The sequence below is a fragment of the Trichosurus vulpecula genome, chromosome 6, assembly GCF_011100635.1.
Source record: "Trichosurus vulpecula isolate mTriVul1 chromosome 6, mTriVul1.pri, whole genome shotgun sequence".
Lineage (NCBI taxonomy): Eukaryota > Metazoa > Chordata > Mammalia > Diprotodontia > Phalangeridae > Trichosurus > Trichosurus vulpecula.
This window is the reverse complement of record NC_050578.1, coordinates 171,797,817-171,821,420: the sequence shown is the minus strand read 5'-3', so window position 1 is coordinate 171,821,420 and position 23,604 is coordinate 171,797,817. Positions and strand designations below refer to the sequence as shown.

The following is a 23,604-nucleotide window of genomic DNA, read 5'->3' as shown; positions in this document are numbered from 1 at the left end:
CATGTGTGTAGGTATGTATATGGGCTTTAAAATGCATATGTGTACATCTACATGTTGTTTGTCATTGGTCTTCTTCAGAAATGAAGGACAAACATCTACATGTATGTATAAAGACATATGTTAAAACCTAATTCAAAAAGTGTCTTTGATGCTCAATTCCACTCCACCCTTGCAGCCTCTGGTGGTTATAAGCTAACTCTTTGGATTTCATTTAACATTTTATTTTCACCTCTCTAATGCACTCACTATGCAATCGTATTTTAGTTGTGTTTATGTCTTATTTTCCTACTAGACTATAAGCTCCAAGAGATCAGTACTGTCATTTTATTTAAACTCTGATGTTGTCTCAAGCATCTAGCTGTGTTTCGTACACATTAAGTGCTTAATAAAATGCTTGTTGGGTCAAAATTGTGGATTGAACACACACTAGGGGAAGTTCTTTTAGAGTTCTGGGCTAAAATAATTTGTGTAGACCAAAAATGTAGGTAGACCCTAATCTCTTACTGCCAGATGTACAGAGAAAAGGGAGAAATGGCACTAATCCTATTTAGCGGCACTTGACTCAACCAAGTAAATAAAGGAGACAAGATCTTTGCTGCAGACGATACAACTGTGAGGGCCCTGGGGACCAATATACCAGGTATCTGAAAGGGAGAAAGATACTAAAGGCAAGTCAAAAACCTCAGATGTTAATACCAAAAAGGGTGACCAACAGAGCATTCTTAACGATTAACCTATAAGCCTACTCTTCCATTTAGTGTATACCAAATATTTATGAGAATCATCTATATACACATCAGAGGAATCCTCAACGAAGTTATCAGTAGGGTACAAGCAGGTTTTCACCAAGAGATATATAACAAAGGACCACGTTGACCATTTCATAATTAATTCAAAGATGCAGCAAGTAAAGGATTCCATCATGCTTGTTTGCTGATTACCATAATAGTAATAATGATGATGATGACAGCTCAGCAGAAAAAAATTCTACTGTACAGATTCTTTTACAATAAGGCATCTTCCATTCATCCATCAAAATAATTTAAGATTCCATGGTAGACATAACAAAAATTATCCTGTTTACTAAGGCTGCATTTGACCTTGGGTTTTCCTGACTCCAGATCCAGTATTCTAGCCACTGCATCACCTTGCTGCCTCAAAATTGCCTCAGTGTTCTAGCCTCTGACTTCTTCCTTCATGTGTGTGTGTGAATGCAAATGTGTGAGCTGTTGTTTGGCCCTATGCATTTCATGCTTTGCCTTCTTTACATATATTTATTATGTTCCACTGTTAAGCTTTATTCATTTTCCCATTTGAAGATCACATTAATCTCTCCATTTTATTTCACTTTGTGTGGTTCTCTTCCAGTTAAAATTGCCTTCAAATTAATCTACGTATATTTTAATTCTGTACATTAAATGAAATGCATCATTTTTTCCAAGGAAAACTCCATGTTGGTGCCAGCTATCAGATATATTCCACAACAACTCACTCCTAAGTCACAAGACTCTTGGGCCAAGTGGAAATAAAGCAAATAACAATTAAAAAAACCAGGCTTGGTAACAATCTAATCCCAAATCTATTTTTCCATCATTGAGCTGAAATAGCAGAGAAAACTTTCAGCTTCATTTGAAGGAAGCTGAAATTCCACATTTCAGAGAGTTCTTTGCATGCCTTCTAAAAAAAAGAAGAAAACTACTCCACTGCTGAAGCAATTATTCTTGGAACTACATATATGGTTTAAATGTAAAAATCTAAATTTTAATTCTGATGATTACTTACCAATGGTGTTTCTCTGAACATGCTGTCAGTCCCCAACTGTACCAAATGACATAAAGACATATAGTTAAAAGTATGTATGTATGTATATGTGTATACATATGTATATATGTTTATGTGTGTGTATACAAACATGTGTGTGTGTGCGCACGCGCACGCAACAAGAATAAAAAGGGAAATAGCTTTGTAGTAAGCAAGATTAGTAGAAGGGAACAAAGGGGGAATAAACCCAAATGGAAACTATACTTTGATGATGCCACCTCTACATATCAATTTAACATATTAAAGAACTGGTTGTATCAAAAACACTAAACTTAATCAATCTTAAAATCATTTAATAGAGAAGTTTGCCCTTTTTCACTAAATTTCTCAAACTTTAATTTTACCTTGTTGGAGTTTTCACTTTCTTTTTCACACCAAGGTAAAACTTCAGTGAGTTGAGAGGAAGTGTTTTGTCTGGTCTGCTACTCTGTAAATAGATAGAAAACATATTAATTATACTGAAACACTTCTCAGTTTTTTGTTCTTGTTTTCTAAGTCTACAGACCCCAAGTTAAGAACCCCTGGCACAGATGAACTAATTCTAATTCTCTAAGATTCCATGGTTCTTTTGGTGCTCCATGGCCTGAACCTAAAGGGTGGGGGACCCTTACTGCATGATGTTTATGTCTCAGGATGTGGGCTGCTTGTGCTTCCACTGGGTTTTCATAACCACTTCTTCCCTTAGCTTTCTAAGCATTTCTAAAAAGAAATGCGCAGCAAAGTGTAAGTAACAGACCTTCTGACAGTCACCACATCCTCTCAGAAAAAGGGAGGAAAACATCTAAAGACAACAAAGTGGTTGTGCAGGTTGTAATCTGGTGAGCTCAGGACTTAAAAGAAAAAGAACAAAAACCAAATAATGAGACTTTACACTTGAACCTTTGAGAATGTAATCACAAAGACCAAAGCCAAAAACAAGTTAAGGCATATCAAAAATGCTAAGGACAACGGAAAAAAAAGTCTTTTTTTGTTTAAACTATGACTAAAACTAGAAAAAGAAGAGAGAAGAAAGAAACCTAAAACTTAAAACAGGGAATATAACTGAGATAAATGACAATCACATAAGCATCTCAGAGTTGCACTGGATCTTAGAGATGTACTCCCACCCTTTAAAAGTGAAGAAATGGAGGTAAAGTCAATTGTTTGAGGTTTCGTTGCTAATTAATATAAACATGGAATTAAAACCTGATTATCATCAATCCTGGAGGAATGTTCTTTCTACTATATGACATATACGTGTGTGTGTTCTTTTTTCATCAAGGAAAATAATTTTAAAATTGAAATGACAAGCTAGATATCATACTATGGAACAAATGTAGGAAAGGAGTCAGAAGCTGTGGATTTGGATTCCACCAAGGCCTCCTATTATCTAGGATTTTGGCCAAATCTCTTCACCTCAGTTTTAATACAGGGGTTTAACCAGAGGATCTTAAAGGTCCCATTCAGCTCTCTATTCTAGCCTATGCTATAGTTATGAGGCCCAAGGCAGGAAAACAGATAATCAGAGATCATATATTTCTTTTAAATTAATTTGAGTCCTATAGGCCCAGATAAATTATATCCAAAGATATTAAACAAATTTGTAAATGCTATAAAAAAAAACACTGCTAGTACTCCAAGAAATCACCAGGCCACTATAGGTGGCCATTATGCAAATGGAGTATCCACTAACACCAAGAATCCTGGGCTAGCACCTACAGCACCCCTGGAGTTGGCACAGCTATATTGGGAGGTATACCTCCTGCATCACTTCTACTCACAGACTGGGCCAGAAGGCCTCCTTCCTTGGTCCTCCTATCCCATTGGCAGCTGCCTCTATACTTCACCCCACGTCTCCACTGCTCACTACTTAACCTAGAGAAGCCAGGTGGGAGGAGGCTCCACTAACAATAAGAAGGTCCTTGCCCAGCATGCACACCTCTCTCTGTCATCCCGGATCCTGGGAGAGCAGGGCTACAATCCCAAATACATTTATTCTGCTTTCTTTCACCACAAAAATGCTGTGTCCCTTCCTCAGGGGAAGAGGATAGTATGTGCCACGCACCCTGTTAAAAGCTTTACAAACACTATTTCATTTGATCCTGATAACAGCCCTGGGAGGTAGGTGCTATTATGACAGCTGAAGAAACTGAAGTGGGCAAAACTGAAGTGACCTGCCCAGGGAAACAGCTGCTAAGTGTCTGAGGCTGCATTTGAACTGGAGTCACAGACTTCAGACACAGTGCTCTGTATACTATGGCACCACCGAGCTAGCTGCCTTCCCAGTGGAAGAAGCAAGGTGGTTTCACAGACAGCATGCTGAACTTTAAGGAAGACTGAAGTTCAAATTCGGCCTCAGACACTTACCAGGCGTGTGACCCTGGGAAAGTGACTCAACCTTTCTCAGACTGTTTTCTCCTTGTTAAAACGGAGAAAGTAATAGCACTTGCATCACATGTTATCATTAGGATCAAACTGAAATTATACAAGTATACACACACACACATACACATAAAATGCTTTGGAAACCTTGGTCAGTCATTTCAGCCAACTCTGTGACCCCATTTGGAGTTTTCTTATCAAAGACACTGGAGTCGTTTGCCATTTCCTTCTCCAGTTCATTTTACAGGTGAGGAAACTGATGTAAAAAAGGTTAAGCGACTTGCCTAAGGTCACACAACTAGTAAGTATCTGAGGCCACATTTGAACTCAGGTCTTCCTGACTCTTGGCCTGGCACTCTATCCACTCTATCTAGCTACGTACTTACAAAGCTTAACATTTTATATAAATGTTAGTTACTATTATTTTTAAAACACCCTGATGTTTTGAAGCCTGAGACAGTACTTACAAATTACTATAATTCCCCAAACCCTATGAGAAAAACAATAGCTTATCGATCCTCTATAACCATTAAGCTTCCAGATTTCAGGTCCCTGGTTAGCTCCACCCCAGCCAGGATAAGGGCCTTAGGCACCAGGCCTCTTACCAGTAAAACCTCATCCAGAAGGAATACTCACATAGGCATGCCCAAGCAGAAGCCAAGCAAATATAGCACATTCAGGGAGTACTTCTTTCGACTGCAGCATTCCCAGGTTTTGGGGAACACCGCAAAGAAGATTCACTAGTTGTAGGCTTCTAGTAACATGTTCACTAGGTATTTACCAAAAAACATGCCTAAATCAAATCTCTGTTCTCCTCTGGTGTATAATAAGAGAAGAAATTAATGGCATCCTCTGTTATTACAGGACCCTTGATGGTGAGGATCCAAGTGACATGAGGCCAAATCACCACCTCTTTGGGTCTCATTATCTTCCTCTAAAATTAGGCAATTGCACTAGACGACCACAAAAGTTTATTCAGCTCTAAACCTATGATTCTAGGACACAGCTTTCTCCTTTAATTCCTGTGCTACCGACAGGATATTTAGATGACAAAACCTTTGCCCCTGTTTCTTGCAAATCTATCTCAACTCTATTCTTCCTCCAGCTTGATCCTTCTTGGCACTTCCTTTCCCTCATGCCCCCTACACTTTCCCTTCTATTGATAACAAATCTCCCATCACCTTGGACCTCTTATCATATTCCTTCCAACTGCTTGTTTCCATGGAAACTTGAGCTCCTCCAGAAAACACGCATTTCTTTAACTCTCTCCAAAACTGGGTCCTTGTCTCCAAACCGCTCTCCTCCAAACCTTCCTATTTCAGAAGCACGCAGCATTTGTTGAGACGTCCACATCACAACATTGAAGTCATCTTTGACTCCATACTCTCTCACCTCCTATATTCAATCCATGGCCAAGTCCTGACAATTCTATCTCCCCATCTCCTGTATGTCCCATCGCTCCACTCTGTGACTACCATCTAGTTCAGGCCTTCAATAACTTTTACCTGGAACACTGTGACAACTGATCTGGCTTTCCAGAATTCATTCTCCCCTTCCCCAATGCACAATCCATTATAAAGCTGCCCAACTAATCTTCCTAAGCAACTATGTCACTCTCCAGCTCAAAAAGCTACGCAGTGGCTCCCTGCTGACTCCAGCATAAGCTAGAAACTTCTCAGCCTGGCCTCTCTTCAAGATCTGGCCCCAGACTACATTTTCAGACATTTCACATTAGTGAGTTCCAAATTTTCTCCCCATCCCTCACCCCAATGCATGCAATCTGATACAGGCTCTACAATATATTACTATATATGTTCCTAGCAAAGCCAAGTAAATCCTATTTTTTAAACAACTGGTGTTGTGAACAGGAGTTTGCAACTTTTAATGACCACACAGCAATTTGCAACTTTCAGACCATTAATACTGTAAAGGTAATGTTCATGGAAACCTTTTCACCTTAGAGATAAATTAAGACAACAGATAGTTCTAATTAACACTTCTTGTTCAAAAAAGGCATATAATACAATATAGTTTCCTTCCCTGTACTACTCTAATTTGTTTTTAATGAGCACTCATAAATTATCCACAATTAACATAGTCATTTAAAATAAACTTTTCATTCTGTAATTTCTACTAGCTCTTGAGCAAATTATTTTTAAAAATATACAAATACATATTAAAGGCAATTGCCCCAAACACAGCAAAATAATCATTTTTACTCTTTTGAGGGATTTGCAAGTGACTGCTTAAGAAATCCCTTCAAAACTTACGATTGAGACCACCTTTTAACCAAAAATCCCAAGTGAGAAATCAAAGTGGAAAACCATGAAATAAAGTCATTTGGTAAAAATAATCATTTTTTTTGAAAAATTCAAGTTTTAGGGGCGCACGGTAAGCTTCAAGTATTCTCCCGAAGATGCCTATTTTTAAAGTTGAAAGCATACTGATTTTGTCTCCTAAGTGTACACATTTCAATTTTTATTTCTTAATAGAAATTCTTTTAATACCCTGAGGTCATTCTAATTTAAAGAAAGTATTACAGGCTCTCAAAGATATTTTTGCTCAGTGTAACAAATATCAATGTATATCATATTATAATGAGTTATTTCTGTATGAACAGGGGACAGTCAAATAAAAGCAGTGAAAGCAATAAAGTAATATTTCAATGGAGATAGTCTTTTAAATTTAATTAAACTTTAGTATGTCAAGGATCTACAAATGCTCTCTCAGAGAAGTTCTTCCAGAAAAATTCATTACCCTGCAGCCAAAGTGGCAGTGAGAAGTCTGTACTCCAGTTATTTTTGTCCTTCAACAGTAGACATGTGTCCAATCCACTGAATTCAAACCAATCAAGTGAGCTCAAAGCCTCTCCATCTTAGTAGAGTTAGCCAGTGTTTATATTACAGTAAAATAGCCGTCAAGCAGCCAGGATAATCACTGTACCACTATCAAGCATCAGAGTTGGATTTTAGTAAACTACTTATAAAAATTATTTTAATTAGTATAGGTTTATTCATTAAAAGGATTTGCCTACTATTAAAAATTACTATAAATTTGCCAGAACTCTATACTTCCTGGGTTCTGATCAAAATTCTACTTTTCTTTCAAGTCTTATTCTCAAATGTCATCTTCTTCATCAAACTCTCTCTTATTTCCCCAAGCTAGAAATATATCCCTATTCTGAATTCTCATTTCAAGGCATGTCAATAAACATATATTAAATATATATAGCATGTGCTACTTAATAATCTGCTGAGCCCTAGAGGAGATACAAAAACAGACAAGACTGCACTGAGTTTCCAATTTTGTAGAGAGATATAGCATACTCACAAAAAAACATGAAAAGAAAATGGATAATAAGTACATAAATGAAGTAAAAATTTCAAGGAGAAAAAGATCATTAATTTCTAACTGGGCAAGATCTCAAGTAAAGCATTATGAAAGAAGTAGCACTTGGATTATTTCCAAAAAATGAGCAAACTTGCAATCAGTAGAATATGGAGTAGCAATTATCAAACTTATTTTTGTCTCAGAATCCTTTATACTCTTAAAAATTAGAATTCCCAAAAAGCTTTTGTTTATGTGGGTTATGTCTCCTGATATTTATCCTACTGCAAATTAAAACATCTTAGTATTGTAAAAATAGTTTTGACCATGGAGAATCCAGAGAGTCTCTGGACTACACTTTGAGAATCACTGGCTTGGGGGAAGGAATGAATTCCAGGTGTAGAGGTAGTGTGAAGAAAAGCAGAGAGGCTATAGAGAATAGGAATTATAAAAGGAATGGTGAGTGGTACAGTTCTATCACAGTAAACAGCTCGAGGATAGGGAGAGTATGCTCTGATTGCACTTTATGCCTTTTATATATGAATTACATCCAACCATGAAGGAGTTACTGGTGTATTTTATCTTATCTAGTAAAAAAGATTTTACTTATTATTTATTATTTTTCTTTGAAATCACTGACCACATCTTATTTATCTTTAATTATTTTTGTTGGTTTGCATCCTTAATTTCTATTGATAAGTCCAAGTTCATCTATATAGGAATATATGCATTCACATACATATGAATATGTATGAATACACCCATACACACATATAAAGAAAAATGAAAAAGTGATCGTAAATGTGTGTAGACACTATCATTCTATTATTTATATACTTTAAAAATGTTCTGAACTTTTACAAAAAAGCAAAAATTGCTGTTTGTGTCCAAGAAACCTCTTGAATCTACTATCTGTAAATTTTTCTGTTGCCACTATTGTTGTATTTATTTAATTGCAGTAAGTATTGTTGTTTTGACTGCTTTCATCACTCTGCATCACTTACTTTAAGCCTTCCCATATTTTTTTGTATTCTTTATATTTGCTATTTTTCATCACTCAGTAATATTCCACTACATGCTTATAACCTTTAGTCATATTTGCTTTATTACTTACTACTTGGTTGATTGTTGAGAAGTTTTTCAGTGATGTCTGACTCTTCATGACTCTATTCGGGTTTTCCTTGGTAAAGATACTGGAATGGTTTGCCATTTCCTTCTCCAGCTCATTTTATAGATGAGAAAACTGAGGCAAACAGGGCAAAGTAACTTGCACAGGCTCACACAGCTAGTAAGAGCCTGAGGTTAGATTTGAACTCAGAAAGATGAGTCTTCCTGACTTTAGGCCCCAGTCCTCTATCTACTGAGCCACAAAGCAGCCCTCACTCCCTTGATTACTATTTTTAATGACAGTTTGGTCAATAATAGGATTAACAATTTTTACCTTTCTGAATTTCTAAGTTCTTTGGAGTATGATCAATTTACGAAAATACTTATTATCCTATATTAGGTAACTAATGCAATGCAGAATATATATAGATACAATATATACATATATAATAATTCACATATAAATCCATCATTATTCAATGCATATAAATACCTTCATATCCTTATAAAGAAAGAGACAGCCTTCTCGCAAAATAAAGTACCGATCTTGAAATTTATTTCCAGACAGTATTTTAGAAGGTTCTTCTTTGAATTTCAAGACTCCTTCTTTTACACTTTCCGCTGTACTTTTCTCTGTAAAGTAATGAAAAAACTTATGTGAATATATTCAATGTAGAACATTTTAAACTTGATACAATTTTCCATAACACTTTAGAACTCCAACATCACAGAAAGCTTATTCATATGATGAATACCCCTTGATCTGAGGTACTGATATTAATTTTCAGGTGAAAGGCTGATAGATAATGGTGACAGCTAATGCTCAAGTGTAATGTTTTAGCTTTAATGCATAAGGCATCATAAATACACCGATAAAAGGACAAGAATGGAAAAACCAGAGACTAGGTTAAGTAGACATAGCTGATTCAGATGGAGCAGCAGGGAACCAGATACTCCCTTACAATTAAACATATAAATGAAATAAACATTTAGTAAGTGTGGCAATTCCTGATAGCAAGGATCCTGGGTATCTCAAAAAAAAATCGGTACCTACTGTTTATTAAACCAAATAGTAGGCATTTTATTTATATTAAGCATACAAAAAATAGGCATAGAGTAACCTAAAAATAGATGTACTCTTTACCTAGTCTTGATGGTCTACAATGCTCCTAGTCTTTATTAATACATCTTTCTTTCTTCCTTTCCTTCTTTCTAGCTCCTTTCTTCCTTCCTTCCTTTCTCTTTCTTTCTTTCACCCCAATCCAGTTCTCTACACCATTTCCTTTAACTTTAAGCTCCCTATATCAAGTACTTGTAGCTAATGTACCGATATACTTAGCAAATTAACAGGCAGTAGAATGGAAAGCCCTATATTTAAGATCTGAAATACTTAACTGTGCCAAGTAAAGAATGGGGAATATATTGCTGGACAACAGTTAATATGGAAAACACCTGGGCATCTTACTGACCTCTTAAAGCTGAATGTGAGTTTACACTACAAAGTGGTAGCCAAAAGGCAAAGGGTGGACTGACAGACAGCTTTATCGGCAAGGAGGGCTCAGCAAAGTTAGACTACATTTACAGTACTTAGTTCTAGGATCTGCACTTTCAATAGTATATTAACAAGCCAGAGTACAACTAGACTGATCAAAATTTATCATAAAAGGATCTGCTTCAAGAACAGAGATGTTAGGTTTGAAATTGAGAGGACTAATAAAATAGATTTTAGGCTTGTCTTTCTTAACAAATTTGAAGAAAAGTAGAATTCAGCTTCCTTTAACGAAAACTTTCTTAAGGATTAGAACTGTTTATAAGTATAATGGGTTTTATTGTTAGATAATAGTGCATTCCTCTTCTCTGGGGGGGTCTCCAGTCACTATGTAACCTTTAAGATCCCTTGCAACTCTGAGATTCTATATTTTATTTATATTTGTATTTATCTTTTTATTATATTTAACATGAATACACACTTGCTGAATGTTATTGGCTGAAATACTTTCCTTCCTGAAATACACTCCTAAAAGTTTGACAGCAAATATTTGAGGCAATCTAAAAATATAAGCTCATTACAAGATCTCAGAAGAGCAAAGCATTAATGTAAGGGGATTGAAACACAAAATTATTCAGCTGACACTAAGAATTTTTAATTCTTTCCTATATCCTTTTCTCTAATTCCTGCTGTGATACTCCAAATAATACCTGGCAGCCCCCTTTCCATCACATCATATTTCTTGGAAATGCATCAAGAAATAATAGGCTTAAAACAAGGAAATAAGTTAAAACCTTCTTCCCAATGTGACCACCACATTCGCTGGAAGAAGGACTGAATTAGATGATGGAAAACAATCTCCTTCTCTTCTGCACTGGTACTGAAAACTGTCTACTTTTCTAAGAATCATGCTTCCCTCTGTATCAGTAAGGCAAGATTCATGACCTCGAAGATGACCATGAACATGCCTCTTTGGTTTGGAAACGCAAAGTATAAAAGATTATCTAGGTAGAAAAGTCCCACTTTGCGTGCCGTTATACCCTCCAACACGTGCTACAACACAAATAGTTAAACCCTGTTGGGCTGCATGGCTGTTTAGGTGCTACAGATGGCAAGTTCATACAACTTCTTGGAAAACAGAAAAAGGAAGCTTGAGGATTTTCTAGCATTTTTTTAAGACTTAAGAAAAAAAGAAAGAAAAGAAAAAGAAAGATACCCATGAGAAAGCTAAGTCTGCAACAGAGTAAAAGAAAAATTAAAGAACTCTTCACAACTCAAATGTCAAATTGGAGTGGCCACCTGGAAATAAGACTCCTCAAGGGCAACAATTTTTAATCTCTTCACTGATCCTGACATGAAACAAAAATGGTAATTAGCAAACTCTGATAGTTTTCATTAATTAATGATCAGAGATCATCTTTTTCCCAGATTAGATACATTATGCAATGTTTTCAGCCAATAATTTTTAAAAATAGCCCCAGATATTTCTATGAATCTCTGCCTTTTTGATAGTTGATATTGTTAAGTAGACAAATTTTAAAATATTTTAGAATTTTAAAACATATATTGGAAAGATATAATTTTTTGTTTATTTACAAGATGAGAAATTTTCTAAAAAAAAAAAAAAAAGGTTAAAATTAGTGGCCAAGTAATAAACCAGTTAAAAGTAGAAGTGGTACAATTAATTAAGAAAAATGGAGCAGAGAATATAATAATTAGCATTATTCACTTAAATGGACTTTGATCTCTACCATTAAAAGACCAACACAGACACAGACTGGGTATAAAAAGCACTGGATTCAGAACCCAAAACCCTAGGCTCAAATCACAGTCAGAGCTTGCCTAGGGCAAGTTACTTCATTTCTATGAGGCTTTTTCATCATCTCTAAAATGGGGACAAAATTATTTGTTTTATCTCAAAGGGTCATTTAATAATTGAGAAAATAAGATGGTTTACAAATCTTAAGAGTCCTCTACAAATATAAGCATTTTTATTAGCCATGTGCATTCACATTGGATTATTTGATTATCTATCTTGTACAAACTCTAACTGTTGTTTTTGCCCATTCCTTATTCTTTGGATTTGTTCAATTCAGTAAAATCCTTGAAAATAAGCAGCAGACCATATGTGTAAAGCTTAAAATAAACTAGGATAAGCCAAATTGAATTCAGACACTGGGTCTAATAGAAACTATACATTCAATGATGTCCTCTGTTGTTTCTTCTTCTTCTTCGAAAACTGTGTTTCTTAGTGTGTTGGCAGCAAATGCTCAATTTAGAAAAGCAAAGCAGAGGTGAGGTGAAATGTAAAATGACTCATCAGCACTTCCTGCAAAGTACTTTACATTTAGAAGAGGATTAAGCATCAGCCTCCCAGCAGAAAGTAACACAAGTTATAAATTACTGAATTCTGTTTTAAATTATTCCATTTGTTTTGTTTTGTTTTAATGGGTGAGGGTCTTATTTTTTTTTAAAACACATTTTAAATAAAGAATTTAAATAAAGAATATTTAAAGAAAAGTGAGAAAGCGATTAGTCCTTAATTGCCTTTTGTCCCAATGGTTTTAGATGCCACCGTACTACTAATTCACCTGTGGTCTTGAGGCAAGTTTCTGACATCTGTTCTTCTGTTGGAAGTCCTTGTGGTAATTTTAATGGCTGGATTCTTATCAGATGTTTAACCATTTTCAATTGTGCATTCACTCAAGGGATATTCTTATGCACTTGTGGAGTATGTGCTTTTTCCAGTCCAAGGAGTTTTATGGCTTCCTTTTCCCAATATGGTCTTCTTTGCACACCTTTAATTCTGGTGACAACGTGTAATTTATGAGGGTTTTGAGGGTCCCCACCATATTTTTTATGAGCTGTAGGTGAAGGCTGAAACACTTCATTTGGAATCCTTGACCTGGTAAATTTGTGACGAATCCAATCAGTTGAGGTGAGAGATTCCAGACTTTTTGTCACATTCTGTACTCTACCTCGAGGGCTCTGGGTTGCTATGCGCAAAATCCCAGCCATTAGGTATCACCACAGATGATCTCACTGTCCAAAAAGCAGCTCCGCTAGGCCTGTGGTTTCTGCCTCCGATTTATTTCTCCAGGAGGCTGAAAGAAATCATGGCGGAAGCGATCCAGGAAGGCCCCGTACGTCGCGCACCACCCGGAGCCGTATATCGCGCTGGCTCCACCGGCCCGGGTGGCAGTGAAAGGTCACGGCGGGACGACGCACTCCGGCGTCCCGCCCCACACCAGGAGCCACGTGACCGCAGGGGTCTTATTTTTTGTAGAAAATTAGTACCTGTCCCATACCTGACTCACATGAAACACTGTGTTCCTTTTTACTGAGAGGATGCTCTAGACATGAGAAAAAAATTAATCTTTTCCCAGTCTTATAGCAATGAGTGGGGAAAATAAAAAGTGAGCTTAGGCCTTTTACCATCAGAGGCCAGGATTCCTCTGGAACGAACCTGGTCCAAGGCCCCTTAGTCAGAGGAGTAGGTATAGTGTCCTAAATCCCTGGGCCCACAGCATTAGTTATTAATGTTAGAGAAGTAAACACTAGATTTTGACATAATATGATTCCTCAGGTGACAGAATTTTGCAGGTATTATCAGTGATGACTCTTTGGTACTCTTCCTTCTTGGTTTTGTACCTATAAGAATTTTGTGTACACTCTTTGCAAGTCACACCCTTTAGGATATACCTTCTATCAGCAACTACTGTAAAACTATAAAAAGTATTCCTTGCTCACCAGAAACTGCGAATGGCACTTATTACTCACTGGTCATGTTCCTTTAGTTATGACATGACTCGAAAGAAAAGGTATAGTTTCCTATTTAAAACATGATGACTATGAAGGGATAGCTGCCCTGATGTGGAAAACATAAAGAATTAAGCCATTCCTCATAAAAACTACAAAAAGTTGTAGAAAGATCAATGGTATCTGACTATGCCAAGTTTTAATGCATCCAAGGTTTGGGTGGTTGACCCCTCTGGAAACCGAGACTCAGTTGCATTCACCTCTCTCACACTATAATCTTCTTCAGGTATCAAAATATTTTCATAAAACCTATTTCTTAATGCACTGTTGGCCCATCTGGTTCTTTGTGAAGCCTTTCCAGTCTCTGAGGAAAATAGGACAGCTCTACAAATAAGTAAAATCTAAACTAAATTTTAACTTGTAATAACATCTGCCAAAAAAAAACCCATCTGGATAATCTTCATAAGTAAAACATTTCTCTGACAATCATATATTACTTTGTTATTTTCCTAGGTGAATCATACTGGAGTAGGAACAGTACATAGTACCAACCAGACTTTACCATTCCATAAATGATTATATTATATTGAAAATGCTATCCATTAAATAGAATTTATCTGACATAAAACAAGAAACTGAGGTTATTTCTCTGATAACATCTGTTTTAAGACAAGATTTTAGTTAAATTTAAAAGGTATGGTCAACCTTTTTTATATAGTTTAGAGAATCTAGGTTTCACTCACATTAATGACTTTTTCAATCTGTATGTAACACATGAAAGAACCTATTCACAAATGATAAGAGAAATATATCCTCTCTAGAAATGTGTATTGATTTACTGTATAATGCCTATAGGGTTAGCCACGCTTCAGTTTAATAAGATCACAGGTTCATACACTTAGAGCTAGAAGGGACTTAAGATATCCTCTAGTCCAAACCTTTTATATCACAGATTAGGAAACTAAGCCCCAAAGAAGACAAATGACTTGCTCAGTGTTGCATTGAGGGTAGGTAGTAGAGTCAAGAATCTAACCCAAGTCTCTTGACTCCACTCCTTGAAGAGTCAACATAGGTACTAGAGAGCATGTCCCATCAAGTGGGATGATGTCTGGTATATAGTCTACTGATCACACAGAGACATAATGCTAGAGAAGGCTAGACCAATGAAAACAGGGCTGTAGAATTCCTGGTAATACTTCTGGCACCCTACTTGGGTGCTTGGGCATCAAAGAAATTGAGTAGTAAAAACCACAAAGTAAACATATACACTTTCATAACATGGTACCACAGTCATCCATATTAATGTATAGGCCAGAATGGGAACTGAAAGCACTGACACTCTGAGCATCTACTGTCACCATCACCTTCTTCACAATATCATTAGTATTATTAGAGGTATCTCCTGATCTCTCGCACTATTATTCTGTAATTCCAAGTAATATTAACTAGACTTGTTAACATAAATAAATCATGATTTCTAAAAGACCATATTTAGTGGGTTTGGGGGGAAATTCTTTGTTGTTGCCACCATCTAAAAGAGTCTCTATGCTTTTTTGCCATACATTCTGGCCCTAAAGAATTTTCTACACTAAGATCAAATGCCATTTCCTTTGGGAAATTTCCTCTGAGTACCCTCAGAGAGAAATCAGAAGCTCCTTTGCCTTCCTATGAATTTCTATAACACAGTCTACACTATTAATTTGGCATCGATCTTTTATTGCCTTGCTTTGTGGCTTGCATTGTCACACATGTATATACTATTCCACAATTAGGAAAAAAAAGACAACGGGAAAGGCTGGGAAGGGGGTACTCAGGCTAACTGATCTTTATATTCACTACACTGCTCACGATAACGTTTTACATATGAGATATTCAAAAAGTATTTGTTGGATACTCTTCTGAACAGAAGTGATATTGTTTTCTGAATGTCAGGAAACTAGAAATAAATTCAAAGAAAAAAATCTCTCCTCTTCTCAACCTGCTAGAACTCTTTGTACTGAGGTTGTCACAGGGGAATATAAAATATACAAAGTTTTCATTAAGACCAAGGCTGATGGAATCACACTATAATATGCTGATAGCATCTGCCTCTGATTTCCAAAGTTACATTCTGCCAACAGCAATACCATTTTGAAGTACTCTTTTCTTATACAAATTTAATTCAAAAGCATCTGTCATTTGTAGGAAACTAAGATTAGAACCCATAGGGATAGATTGAGTTATGGAATATAACTTAAAATTCCTCTAGCTTTTAAAAAGACTTTGTTGGAGGGGGATATAGGAAGGGAAACAAACTCCATTCTGGAAAATAATCTGGAATAATATGATAAAAATCAGTAATCTATTCATACTTCCAGCCTAATGATCTTATGAGCAAATAAAACCCAAAAAAATCAAACAGAAAGAACCCATTGGTTGGTTGGTTATTGTCCTTCACTCTCGAAGAGGACCAAAATGACATCACTACGCTAGAGTCAAGTTTCAGTGTGTCCAACTGTGGCTGATCAGACCAATATGAACTCAGAATGTTCTATCACAGTTCGGGCACAAATAGGCTGTGTGAACATTTGGGGCGGATTCTCTAAATAAGCACATCTTGCGTTTCTTTTGAGCTACTTCAATCCTGCTTTGCTCATAGAGCACAGCACCTTCTCTGATAAGGGCACACCATGCTGACTGGTCCTGTGCCAGTGTCTCCCATGTCACATAATTCCAAGGCCCTATATATACACCAAAATGTGGACAATCAAAACAAAGAAGGCACTTATCAATTGGGGAATGGCCAAACAAATTGTGACATGCAAATTACTGGAATAGTATCATGTCATAACAAACAAAAAAAAAATAAGGAATTCAGGGAAACATGGAAAGACTTAAACAAATTGGTATAATGCAAGCAGAACAATATACAAAATGTCTAAAATAAATAAATGAAAACACCACTGAGAGGCAAGCAAACAGATTAATTGCAATGATCAACCTTGGTTGATTTCCCTCTCTCTACAGAGAGGGAAATTTTACATATGTTATCAGATACATATACTTGTTTTTCAAATATTTTTGCTTTCACATTTTCTTTATTACAAAGAAGCATTCACTGGGAAAGGAGAGCGGATACACTAAAAAATTAATGTAATGTAAAAAAAGGAAAAAAAATCCATAAAACCGGAAAAAAATACTTCCTTCCATATCAATATAAAGAGAAATTAACCCTAACACTATACAGAAATATTTTACAGAATTTCTGTGCTTAAAAGACATCAATCCAACAACAGGAACTATTTAATTTGCAGAACTTCAGGATCTCTAAGTTTACATGGAAATGCAGAAACTTAGTTCTGCGTTCGGAATAACAATAATACTGTAAGACCTAATAAGATTAGTGATGACAAACTCTGAATGAAAATTTAAATGAAGCTGGGCTCTTTAGTAGAGGAGAAATGTGAGGATTATTTTGTTTCTCATCAGATTAATTAACTTCTTATCATGAGGGACACCAAAGTTATAAAAGGATATATGAAACAAAATGCTCCTTTTGAAAAATGGAATTGATTTTAAGTGAAGCCAACAGATATGCCATCTTCTTCCAAAAAGGATACAAATGTTACTTCATTAACTTGGAAGACTGAGCAGAAATGCAGAGCTTAGAATTCTAAAGTCTCTACCTGTTTGTCACATTTTCCTTTTAAACTGTGTTTATTTGGAAGCAGATGAACAAATTTAAACACTGAAACAACAGCAGCATACATATTAGCCAAAATCCTGGAGTGAATAAGATATATAAACTCGATATAAAAAAAGAGTGCATAGATTGTAAGGTTTATCCTGCATCCATTGTTAAATCTCCTTTAAGAGAATTAGACAAATGCAAAACATACAGGTTTTTAAATTTTTTTTGTATAAAGACACTTAATACATGCAATTATATATATATATATTGTTCACGTTGTAGGTACTAGAGTACAGGAGTGGGGGCGGGGAGCTTGCTAGTTTATATGAACTTTGCAAATAAGCAAATTTTTATGGAACTGCTAACACAACCTATTTTATTATTGAAATAAAATTTGGTTACAACCAACTTTTCTTGTTTACTAGCTCTGCTGATTTCTCTTCAAGATAGAATAGAAAAACCATACACACACACACACACACACACACACACACACACACATATACACATGTATATATGAGAGAAAGAGACATAAAGAGATATATATGAACATATGCATATATGTGCATGTACCTAAATACACGTGTGTATGTATGTATGTATGTGTGTGTGTATGTATACATATATATATGTATATACACATATATATATATATATATATACGTGTGTGTGTTTGTATAATACACACCTACACAGATCCTCACCATTGTTCCTTTTCTGTACTGTTGTAGAGCAATGAATATTTCTGCAATGATACCAGTCTTTCTGGTAACAAGTTGACAGAGAAATCACATTTGATTTGCTTTCATTATTTTCCTTTTAGATCTCACGGTGTAAGGGACAGAATGAATAGAGTAGTAATTCTACAGTAGGTGGTAACTGTGATTGATTCACAAGGCATTTGCCAAGACAAAGACAAAGTAAACACTATCTAACTACCCCCAAAACTACAAAGCACACCCACACAGGAAATATTTACAGAATTCTTGTGGCTGTAAGGTACAACTAAGGGGAAAATGCACGGCTCCAGAGATCATTTTTAAAATTTGGTCAAAGATATTTTTGAAAGGCATCATTATTAAAAAAAAAAAAAAACAGGTACATCGATGAAAAGGACACATAATCTGATCATAAACTTCAGCCAAAGAGGTCTGCTTGGAACTGTTTAGAAAATAAACAAAAAACCTGGCTTCTTTAAAACACTACTTGGTAAATAGTGCTTATATTTTACTTAAAAGGCACAATTCCGAATGTAGAAGTGCCATTCTTCTTTTCATGTAAAAGAGCTGCAGATGTGGAAGGGGAAGCTCTCAGGATTCAGTAACAAAATACCAACCATCTCCCATGTTCTATAAAAACTGGAAGTGAAGCAATACCACATACCATTGTAGTGTTTAATTACATCCATGGTTAGGAATCTCTTCACTACTAAGTATGCAGTGCCAGGCTCCGGTAATGAGCTCCACTGAAGTACTTGTTCTAGCACATTCTCAGTGTAGTGAAGAGGGCGCTCTGGGGGGGAAAAACAATAGCAAAGGTCAAATAATGACTCCGAATGTTATTAATAGCTAGCAGTTTTATATCACTTTAAGGTCTGCAAAGTGCTTTACAAATATTACCTTATTTCTTCCTCTCGACACCCTTTATTGATAGGTGCTTTTATCATGCCCATTTTACAGATGAGGAAAGTAATGTCAACAGAAAGAAGTTAAGTGACTTGCCCAGGGTCATAAAGCAAGTAGGTATATGAGGCTGAATTTAAATTAAGGTTTTCCTGACTCCAGGTCCAACACTCTATCCACTGCACTATCTATCTCTTAAAAAAGAGGTAATCCATGACAAATAACAATGCAATAGGATAAAAACTGATTGCAAATGTGTATATACATATGTGTGCATATCCAGGTGCCTCCCTTTAATCTTTAAAGGATTTATGAATTTCTGGAGACCTGTACATACCTTACAGTACTACAAATAAAATATTTTAAATGGGTAAGGGAGCTTTAAATTTAAAAGGATCTTATCATGCCCACTGGTTGCAATGCCCCCAAATTTTATGACACACAAATACAATGAAACGTTAAAAAAAATAACAAATGAGGAACTGAGATACTTGGAAAAATTTGTATAATCTCATCCACAGTGAATTAAGCAGAACGAGAAGGGCAATTTACACAGTGATTACAATAATATAAAGAAAAAAAATTAAAACTCATCAGAACTGTAATGAATCTGGTGAAAAATTGTGATTTCAGAGGACTGACAAATGGTGAATTTGTCTCCTTCCTTTCTGCAGAAAGCTGGAAGACTATAGGTATGAAATGAGGTATGTGTTGATTTTTTTCCTTGCTTAATTGTGTATTTTGTTACAAGTGAGGTGTCTGTAGGTAATCACTGGGAAGTGACAGATAAAAAAGAATTTAAATAAAAGACTACCGGTGTTCATTTATGCCCTCTTATTTTCTATATAAATCACATTTCATACTTTTTTCCTGTTACACATGTACCCTCAATAATTTTAAAATAATATTTTTGTGCAGTAATGAATAAATGAATAAAACATTGTTAACCAATCTATACTCTTTTAACCTATAATATGAACACCTGGGCCATAAATGTTGACAATCGCTTTTTACTACTAATAATAAAACGTTTAAATAACATACTGTCATTAGTCAATCAATCTGAAATTCCAAAATATGATCACTGTATAAAATGTGATGAAAGAACAATAAAAATAAAAGTCTGAGTGAACAAAAAACTAATCAGAAATGACCAAAAAAAAAAAAGAAAAAAAAAAGAAATAACCAAAAGGCATAAACTGTTAACATGGTGGCAAAAAGAAAAGAGCTTAATGGTAGCTTTTACTCAGTACTGAGAAAAATGTCTCCTTTTCACTTTCTTAAATACTCAAAAAACCAAATAGACTTAGAGGGAGAAACTGACACTGTTAGGCATATCAGAAGTGTACACTATGTAAACATAAATGTTATTGGATTGTGCTACAGCACTTATCTCATGGGTTGCCATGGCCAAAGAACTACCAGTAAATGGTCAGACTACTTGTGATTAACTTCAGGCTGGGTCCTCAAAAGCTGATGTAGCCTACTGTAAGGGCCATACATAGAAACTTTCAGAGCCTGCTTGAACCCAATAGAGCTTTTGTAGTGGCCTTTGGGAACTGAAAGTTATCACCTCACAATTTTAAGTATGCAAGAAACTTGAATATATCTCAAAATAATCAATCACCAATATTATTTTCATGTGTTAAAATAAGAACATCACAAAAATGTAACTTAAAACACTACAACGTATTCTAATTTGCAGAAAGAAGACCACTCAAGGGGATTTATGATCTCATCAATGTTTAGCACACTGCCTGGCATACAGTAGGTGCTTAATAAATGTTTACTCATTGATTGATCAACATAGGTATTTCTCAATTAGAAGATTTATTCAATTTATCTTGACAGTGAGAGGAAATCAATGAAAAAATGTGGGATGTCCAAGTTACACCTTGCTCCTGCCACATGACCAGTTAACTCTTTAAAAATTTTATTTTACCTCCCCTTTATTTTTATTTTACTTCTCCTCTCCTTTATAATTCTTTGTTTCTTCCCTCTTGTAACCTGCTCCACTACCCATGAATCTTTCGAATGGCCTCTGGGTTATTTTAAATTTCACTTCTTTGAAGACTTCATTGCTCCATGACCCTCAGCTCACATAGCACTGGAAGAATAATGGTACAGTGATACAAATAGAAAGGTATAGTGATAATAATAGATTAAGTCTGTTTCTTGAGGACCATTTGGGTATGGAGATGTTCACCATAAATAGCTCACTTCAGGGAAGGAAGGAAGGAAGGAAACCAATAATATGAAATCTGGTTTTTAAAAATATACCACTACTAGCTAGTTACAATTGCTCATCATACTTCAATAGTCACTTCCTATGTTGGGTTTTTTTGCTTTGTTTTGTTTTTTTTAATTCTGTTTCTGGATCACTAAAGAATAACAGAAACAATCTAGAATTTGTGCTTTTAATTTAAAATAAAGAGCTGGCATAAATACATACATACATATATATATATATATGTAACAATATCCACAATCCCTATATCTATATACATAGAACACATATATAATATATATTGGATATATAACAGGTAACAAGTATTTGCTAAATGCTTGCTATATGTTAATCAATGTACCAGTTCTGAGAAAACAAAGACAAGAAAGGGTACAGTAAATGCTCTCAGAGAAACTACAGTTACATAAAGAGGAGTTGTGATGTAAATTAAAAAATATAATGCCGAGAGAGTATTGGAGGTACAAAATAATTCTGCTGTAAGAAGAAATATTTGATGCAAGAAAGATCACTTTTATCAAAGAGTTGGATCAAGGAAGACTTCATGACGAGAGTTCTGCGTAACAAAAAGGAAAGGGACAAATTACACTAAATGATATTTGAAATCTTTCCCAATTTCGACTTTTTCCAAAGAAGTACTTTCCACAATGGGGAAATGTCTTTTAATATGAAATAATATATACATTAGAAAATCAACAAGGTATTGAGAAATCATGTAGATGCATTTTTTGATACTTGATGAACATACACATGTTTAGTAATTTCTACTGCATATATTTATTTTGCAATATTATAATTTTATTTAATAGTTTTAAAGAAATACAGAATTATTCTAACACTAAAGTAAATTCTAATACTAAAATAAAATAAATAACACTAAAACCTAAATGTAGATTCTGGATATAAAAGTCTTCATTTCAGAATGTTACGAATACTTTACATAACTCTGGTACAGGCCTTTCATAATAACAGAACTCTAAGTGATTAATCTAACTAAACTACTCCTATGGAAGAAACTGGTAAAATGTTTAAATGTTGTATGTCTTTTAAGATACTTGAAATAGTATATCAGTACTCTTTTATTTTCATCCTTCATCCTGACTTAAGACTAATGTCTTAAAGTATAAATATTCTTGGTCACAGGGTCAAGTGATCTGAGTTGCAATATTATGATGAGTCTATGATACAGTGTAATCTTATATAACTGTATTATGCATCTGGGGCCTCATTTTTCTTATTTGCATAATATGTATAAAATTGTATGTACCAACAATGTTATGAGGTAAACTCTTTATAAATGTTAAGGAACTCTAGAAATTTTTTATTACCTTTTATCCACAAAAGACAATGATTCCCACTTTCTTTCTTCCCTAATTATCTATTTATTCCTTTTCTTTTCTCTTCTACTTCATTTTATGTTTTATACATTGCTACAAAAAAAAGTTTTCAGGGGGGCGGAGCCAAGATGGCAGCTAGAAAGCAGGGACTTACATGAGCTCCCCGCCAGGTCCCTCCAAAAACCTACAAAAAATGCCTCTGAACAAATTCTAGAGCTGCAGAACCCACGGAATAGCAGAGGAAAGCAGGGCTCCAGCCCATGACAGCCTGGATGGTCAAGAGGTAAGGTCTATCCCACAGAACTGGGAGAGGAGCAGAGCCCAGCATGGGCTGCACCCAGACCAACCATACAGGGAGCCGGGCAGAACAGGCCCTAGCACTCTGAATCAGTGAGCTGTGGCAGTTACCAGACTTCTCAACCCACAAACACCAAAGAAAACAGAGAAGGTTAGTAGGAAAAGCTGCAGGGGACAGAGTGGAAGGAGTTCGTGGTTGGGCCACTGCCCCGGGGGCAGCGAAGGAGGTGCGGCTCTGAGGACAGAACTACAGCTGCAGTTGCTTCTGGCCCCAGGACTACACAGTGGGAGGAATTAAGTGGCAGAGCAGGAGTGCAGAGCCTGCTTAAAATCTGAGTCCCGGTCTGGGTTAGCAGTTCTTGGGGGAGGAGAGATGCTGGTGTGGTAGAGCTTGCTGTGCAGAAATAGCTCTGAAAACAACAGCTCAACCCCTCAAGCTTGGGACAAAGTACTCTTTACTCTACGAGCAGTCATACCCAAACAAAAAACTCAAGGGTCAAGTAAGTTGGCTGGGAACATGGCCAGGCAGCAAAAACTGACTCAGATTCAGACTCAGACTTTGGGATCTT

The 23,604-nt window shown here is 35.7% G+C and overlaps 1 protein-coding gene and 1 pseudogene across 2 annotated transcripts in view; both read right to left on the bottom strand.

The window, feature by feature from the left end:
* The window catches only part of ARAP2 (ArfGAP with RhoGAP domain, ankyrin repeat and PH domain 2), a 199,225-nt gene that overhangs the window by 17,274 nt on the left and 158,347 nt on the right, over nucleotides 1-23,604 (bottom strand). For both annotated transcript variants that reach the window (XM_036763354.1, XM_036763355.1), the window contains exons 26-29: nucleotides 18,918-19,046; nucleotides 9,110-9,249; nucleotides 2,166-2,248; nucleotides 1,783-1,818 (exon numbers count right to left, since the gene is read on the bottom strand). In XM_036763354.1, coding sequence (XP_036619249.1) covers nucleotides 1,783-1,818; nucleotides 2,166-2,248; nucleotides 9,110-9,249; nucleotides 18,918-19,046 — 388 coding nt within the window. The remainder of the gene's footprint in view (nucleotides 1-1,782; nucleotides 1,819-2,165; nucleotides 2,249-9,109; nucleotides 9,250-18,917; nucleotides 19,047-23,604) is intronic.
* On the bottom strand, nucleotides 12,613-13,214 carry LOC118853334 (annotated as a pseudogene).